Below are 7,589 nucleotides of genomic sequence, written 5' to 3' on the forward strand. Positions count from 1 at the left end.
GCTGCACTAGTGAGAAAGGCAACGCAGCGTCTTTAACACCTCAGGTAGCTGAAGAAATTCAGAGTCTCTCTGAGGGTCCTTCTACTCTGGTGCAGTAGAAAGTATCCTGACCGGAAACATCTCAATCTGGTTTGGCAACAGCTCTGCCCAGGACAGGAAGGCTCTGCAGAGAGTAGTGCGTTCCGCCGAACGCACCATGGGAACTACACTCCACCCCCTGCAGGACCTATACACCAGGAGGTGCAGATTCAGAGCCAGCAAGATTATGAAGGACCCCTACCACCCCAGCAACAGACTGTTCCAGCTGCTATGGTCAGGCAAGAGCCTCCGCTGTCATGCAGCGAAAACAGAGAAGATGAGACGGAGTTTCTTCCCACAGGCCATCAGGACTGTAAACTCTGATCTCACCAGGGTGTAATCACTGTTGTGTCTTTTTAAAAAATGTAAATACTAGTTCTGTTCTGTTGTTTTGCACAATCTCGCAGGCATTGCCTCTTTCATTTCACTGTACATCTTGTATGTGTATGTGACAAATAAACTTGACTTGACTGCCAATTTCTAATTACATTTGAGCAGATAATTAGCAATCGGCAAAAAACAAAAATTGAATCATCTTCTTAAACAGTTACAATTCTTCTGATCAATGTATTCTTAGTGCCGCTGATAGGGAGCACAGGATTTATACCTAGCAATAACGAAGGTCCAGCGATATATTTCTAAATGCAGAGGGTATGCACCTTGGAAAGAGAGCAATGGGCCAGTCCCACTTAGGCGATTTTATAGGCAACTACAGACGACTAGTTTGTCGCCACATGTTCGCCGGTGGTCGCCAGCAGTAGTCTCGTCAGTCACTCAAAAAGTCGTTGCGTCTTTATAGTCGCCGCTAAATTTTCAACATGTTGAAAATGTTTTGCCGACAGTGGGTTTGACGCCAATGAGCAACGGCACCTACTTCTCCTGATGTAGGTGCTGTCATAGGTTGTCACCGTAGGTTGTTGCCGTTTTTTCGGGTTTTTTAGAGAACAAGGATAAGTAATGTTTCGGGTCAGGAAGAAAGGCCCGGACCCAAAATATGACTTGTCCATGGTCTCCACAGATGCTGCTTGACCCGCTGAGTTACTCCAACATTTTGTGTCCTTTTGTGCAGACCAGCATCCACAGTTCTTTGCTCCAATAGCGTGAAATGGCACTGTGTGACACGGGATCATGTGAACGTCTGATTTGTGTGGACATGGAGCATAACTGAGATAACTTTACAGTCCTGAGAACATCCCATTAGCCCCAAACAGGGAGGAAATCCAGAGACAGTCTGGTAAATTGTACAAGCTTAAATTCTGATAATTGCAGACCAGGTGACTAAGGAAGCCAGCAGGAGTTTAAAGGAATTAAAAGAAACAAGTATATATAAGGAAAGGAAGAGATTTCTGGATATAAAATTAGCCATCAAACCCAAGCAACTTCGAGGAGGTATGCAAAGTAATGAATTAAAAAGTACCTCACAGGATCACTGGCAGCAATAACTCTGCAGACTAACAATTGCAGAATAATCAGTAGCTTGGTGAAAAAAAAATGTTATATAAAACCCTGGCTAGGTTGTTGGAAATTGTTAAACTAACTACAGAGCTGTGTAATAATGGAGTTTAAGAACCTTGTTCAAAATTATGTAGTGAACCTTTGGGTAGTTTGCACAAATCGTAATTAATAAAGAAGTATAATTACTAGGCAAGACCATTGTCTTGTGTGTTTTATCATGTGGTGTGTTTAATTGGCATCAAATGAAACCTACAGGTAGTGTTGTTACTGTGCACCTGTTATCTTGTCCTTCGTGCTAAACTTTAGAGGTTTGAGACAAGCTATCAGAGTAGCCTAGGTGAGTATAAAGATTAATATCTTCCATTTTGGGGTTCGTGAAAGAGCACTGTCCAATTTTTTCAGTAGTCGTCACACTGAAACTGTTGTTATCAACTTTAACATGGTGTTGTGTATTGATGTGTTATCCATTTTTGCAGCAGTGGGCTTTGGCCAGCAGATGCAATCTCAGAAGCCAACTCGTAAATTGACATGCTACAATGCAAGCAACTCTCTATTAACTACAGATGAATGGATGCTGCTTTATTGGAAAGAGGTAGGCATGTGCTCCCAGAAGCTTTGGGTATCATGGTCAGGCTGCTCAATAAATTAATTTGCAGGAAACATATTCTTTCCGAGGCAAGCCATATAGACCTTCTGGGACTGCAGCCTAGTACTTCTGATAATGAATAGGCAAGGAGGTGCCAATAAGAACAAGGGTGCCTTCTCTGAATGCCCACACTTTGAGGAAGTAGGCAAATGCAAAATTTGCCAACCACTCCAGAGCGTCATGGAGAAAGTAGATGCAACCACCTTTCCTTCATTAAGGTGTTTGATTGAACTTGTAGAAAACTGAGCTATGGCAGAGAGCCTGCAATAATCTGGCGGTGTGGAATCTGAAAGTGACAATGACCTTGACCTCCAAGCATTCCTGGCAATTATGAGGTCACGTTTAAGGTTACAAATCTCCATGAGAACAAACAAATTGTAGTTTGAGTGTAGCCCCCTTTAAATAGTGCCATTGCAGGAGAAATGTAGTTACAACAAGCTGGTTGCTTTTTGGATACATTAGTTAATGCTACACTGCTGTGCATAATTTGGGGATATTCTATATTGCCGTAAAGTGCTAAAGCAAAAGAAATGTAATTAGAACAATATCCCAACAGGCTCTAAAATATGCAGAGATGGTGCAAAATGAGTCTACTTTAAATTAAGCCAATTTTCAATGGCACACTCCATTCTTTTTGGAAGACCAAAATTGTAAGTCCCTTTCTCTAATTCCAGCCACCTCCTTTTATAATGCCATTGTTGCCCACACTCCAACTGGCTATCTCCTTCTCTCTGGATCTCTGTGCACATATCTGAACATTCAATGCCCTCTCAGCTTTTAAAGCCATCTTTTTTTTTTACCAGGTTTTGATTTATCCTCCTTGATATCTGCTTTATTGTTTCAGCATTCATTTTTGATGATGCACCTGAGAACTAGTCTTTAAATGATAAGTACAACATAAAAGCAACTGGGGGGTGGGGAATTGATGGAAATGTGAGGAGAGTAAAATGGGATTAGCTTTGGATTAGTATAAATTAGTGAATAATTATTGGTACAGGCTCAATGGGCTAAAGGGCTTGTTACCAGGATGTATGATTGCCGTAATTTACGGCTATAAATATTCATTTTGTTCCCAAAACGAGTAAACACAAGTTTTGAAACACAGCTCAACATAAATTGTATACTCATTAACAAAGCAAATGCAACCTCAAATTAATGATCTTTAAGATTAATTTTCTTCAAATGATTGTTACTGTGTAGTTAGTGGGCTCCAGCAATAAATATGATATTATTGTATAAAGACAGCCACAGTAACATTATCATCTCACAACTGTATGTGGATAAGAAAAACATAATAATAACATTCAAAACGAGTCAAGAGAGAAGAAAACAAGACAGAAATTTTAGAATGACAGAGACGGACACATTTCAAGTAAAATCAAGAAATAAGCTAATAGCAACGAATATTCAGTAATTTCTTGTGACCTGTGTACTCCGAAGTGAGTGAAATCTCTCCTGTGTTCCATCGATTAGGCAGAATTACTTTGCTACCTCATTTGAGGTGAGGTAGTCTGGTAATGGAAAGACATCAATGGTGCCTCTCTGATTGGCCAAAAGGAGGTGCACTACTCCAGCACGGACTGGTTCCACCAATTACTCTTCCCCCATGATTACATGCTTGTGTGTTCAATCTAGCTCCCAAACAAAAAGTTGATAACATTCAATCTCTGAACATTAGGAAATTCAAATTATTGAGATCTTCACTCAGTGTTCAGAATTCACATTTCTGCTGTTGATAATAATGCAGTGTACTCAACCAAAATGTTTACATTGGTCTCACAATTTGATCATGAAATAAATAATTATTTGATAGTTTTATCATTCTAAAAATTGTCAAACGCTCTTACAAATATTCTACAATGTTAGACAGCGAGACCTTAGCATAATGTCAGTAGATCTAACGAGTTTAGAGATACAGATAATTACATTTCATGCAATTTCATAAAAATGCTCCCACTCTAAGTTAATTCATGTTACGAACATATGGTTTAATTCCACTGCATGCAGAACTATGCCACTTCTTAAGTTCCAACGGCGTATTGTATATTCAGAAGAAAATGAAATATGTTCTTATTTCATCCACGGAGACGAAATGATGGACAGTGTATGCGTCAGAATAATGACACTTAATAACATAACATCTGTTCTCATTTATTTTAGGCTGTAGATAGGCTGGCAAATAAAAGGTGTGGCATTTTGAAGTCTGGTAAATTCAAATACGACTCCTACAGGTTAACTGTTAATGTTTTTCACTGTTGCAGCATCGCTGCCATTTAAACAGTGCATGGACCCCGTTGACGGTATAATTCATTCCGAAGATTCTTTTATTGACGCTATCATTCATTCAAAACAAGAGAACTCATGGATGCCATGGGCGCGAATAAATTGCAATGGATTCAATTGTTCCCAGTGAGAAACAGAGCACCAGGGGTGAAACGTAGGGCTGAGGTGTGGAATCGCTGCACAATGCAGTGCACTGCTTGGCACAGATCGTTCGCAGTGTATGTTAACACACAGTATTTCTGCAGCCACCTCTCCTCCCTACCGCCCCCAACTATATCCACTGGGAACTATTAAAAACACACTATTGTACAACAGAGAATACGCCAGATTGGTCAACCATGAACAACTTAAAGCATCGTTCATCACCACGTTCACAACACAGGTGCTAATTATTGTGTTTCAGGGGACAAATAAGGGGCAAAAGTATGTAAACAATAATGCACCCCCCTCCCTTCCCCATTCCCCAGGATGTCTGTCACAAGTTGCTGTTGTACCCCTACCTGAGGATGGCCGTGTCCCCCTGTCGCGCCACGACGTTGTCCTCAGCTGGCCAGGAGAAATCCACGCTCTGAGCTGCTGCCGGGAGGCATGTGGGCAACAAACAGCAGAGGCTCAGCAGCAGAGCCGCCAGCCACTGGCCGGGGGCGCACGGGGAAACATCCTGCAGGCTGTCCATTGCTTCGGTTCTCCAGCCCCCCTTTTCTCATACAAAATCTCTCCAAACCCCTTGCTCTGTTTTATTTTTTGTTTATTTCGGTCTTTCCTCCCCTCTTTCTCTGTCAAGCGAAGAGAGTTTCGCGCTGGTGCTGCCTGGGTTTAAAGTACGAGCTCTTTATTCTCCAGCGGCTTCCACATCATCTACGGACGAACTGCTGTAAAATGCGTGTGTGTGTATATGTGGAGAGAGAGAGAGGGAGGGAGATGGCAGCCAGCCCCAGGCTCTGATCCTGTTGCCATGGCCGTTGCCCAGGCAACATGTCCGACTGACTGGGAGCACCGAGCATTAAAGGTATTGCTGTATTTCACCCATCAGCATCGGCATGACAACTAATAAACGCTAAACAACGTTAAAATAAACAAAAATGCACTAATCGATGCACACAAAAAAAGCTTGCTTATCAACGTCACCATAAATTCCGATTCCTTTGTGAAAACATTAAAAATTATTTTGCAAAGAAATGTTTATGAATTCTGTAAAATTCTAACTTTTATTCTTTTGGACGAATCTTGCTCAGTGGGAAAAGGTTCTACCCTTAGCATATTAACGGGGTTATATAATACAACTTGCGAAGGTACCAAAACCTCTGCAGTAGCTTATGTAGGTGGGGACTCTTGCTCCAGGAAAAACACCAACTAAAATTCTCTGAAGTAAAAAAAAACTGTGCAAATGACATGTCAAAAGGAAAGATTAAAAAAAAAAATGAAGAAACAACTCACCCTACCTCAGGATGGATGTAGTTACACGGGGAGTGCTAAAGAGACTCACATAGATATCGTCTGTATGAAATGTTTCAGTGATGAGGAGAGACAGGATAGGCCAGGGGAGGCTGAGGGGGCACTGGTAGAGGTGTACAAAATTATGAGAAGCATAGATGGTATATATTTTTTTCTAATGGTAGACATGTGGTAGATCATAATGGTAGATCAGCCATGATCATATTGAATGGTGGTGCAGGCTCGAAGGGCCGAATGGCCTACTCCTGCACCTATTTTCTATGTTTCTATGTTTCTATGTCCAAGGCCAGAGGGCATAGGTTGAAGGTGAGAAGATGTTTAAAATGGGTCTGAGGAAAATATTTTTCACCCACAGAGTGTTTTGAGTTTGCTTGATGATCCAGATGGAAGCTTGACGTTCTGCAACGGCCCAGGGCTGGCCTGGATCCGGCGCCACTCCAGGAGACCGATCGTGCAGACCAGACTGGACTTTGAAAATGGTGCTGAAACCTGGTGACTATTGTATGCATCTCAGTGGACATTTCTCTACACTTTATATTAATTGGGGTTTGTGGTTAGGAATGGTGATACTTTACTAAAAAAAAAGAATTTCTCTGTACGTCTGTACATGTAATAATAAAGAACTATTGACCATTGATTTGACTGGAACACATGAGAAATTGACAGAGGCAGATTACTGTTTAGTAGGCTATGTACCAAGCACTAGGAATGGGATCAGACAGGTATTTGATTATCAGCATAGATATGTTAGGCCAAAGAACTTATCATAAGCTGAGTGACTCCATTCATTCATTCCTTATCGTTAAAAACATTAGCGACGCAGTGGTGCTGGTTTCCAACGGGAATGGTGACGGACACACCACACATCTCTGTCCTCCAGTTCCTGCGGACTTCCACCACTGGAAATATAGGATTTTTTTGATGTGTGTGCTTTATCACCATTCCATACAATGCTATGTACAGCAGTGATTGCAACCTACTGAAGTGTGGATGGCCGTTGGCTTGCAAGAAGCTCATCCGCCCTTTGACAGGTCTGGTTTTTTGTCCTGCTGGGGGTACACAGCCCCTTCCTCACCTAGCAAACCAGGTGGGGGAGACGGTTTAGTCGCCGACTATCCGACCATGGAGCAGGTAGCACGTGATTACATGGTACCTGTGGCAGGGGGAACTCCTTTATATAAGTACTTATATACTTATTATATACTTATTATATACATTATATAAGTAGCTCTTGATATTGTTTGGTTGACAGAACATCATAAACATGCAGGTACAGCAAGCAGTGAAGAAAGCGAATGGCATGTTGGCCTTTATAACAAGAGGAATCGAATATAGGAGCAAAAAGGTCCTTCTGCAGTTGTACAGAGCCCGTGAGACCACACCTGGAGTATTGTGTGCAGTTTTGGTCCCCAAATTTGAGGAAGGGCATTCTTGCTATTGAGGGAGCGCAGCGTAGGTTTACAAGGTTAATTCCCGGGAAGGCGGGACTGTCATATGCTGAGAGAATGGAGCAGCTGGGCTTGTACACTCTGGAGTTTAGAAGGATGAGAGGGAATCTCATTGAAACATATAAGATTGTTAAGGGTTTGGACATGCTAGAGGCAGGAAACATGTTCCCGATGTTGTGGGAGTCCAGAACCAGGGGCCTCTCGCATCATGTTGTCAGGACTTT

The 7,589-nt window shown here is 41.9% G+C and overlaps 1 protein-coding gene across 1 annotated transcript in view; it reads right to left on the reverse strand.

Moving 5' to 3' along the window:
- Window positions 1–5,372, reverse strand: part of negr1 (neuronal growth regulator 1) — a 390,630-nt gene extending 385,258 nt beyond the window's left edge. Inside the window, exon 1 of the mRNA XM_033028493.1 lies at window positions 4,963–5,372. Coding sequence (XP_032884384.1) covers window positions 4,963–5,138 — 176 coding nt within the window. The 5' untranslated portion in view covers window positions 5,139–5,372. The remainder of the gene's footprint in view (window positions 1–4,962) is intronic.
- Window positions 5,373–7,589: the final 2,217 nt, after the last annotated feature.

This window comes from Amblyraja radiata, chromosome 10 (assembly GCF_010909765.2).
Source record: "Amblyraja radiata isolate CabotCenter1 chromosome 10, sAmbRad1.1.pri, whole genome shotgun sequence".
In the NCBI taxonomy this organism is placed as follows: domain Eukaryota; kingdom Metazoa; phylum Chordata; class Chondrichthyes; order Rajiformes; family Rajidae; genus Amblyraja; species Amblyraja radiata.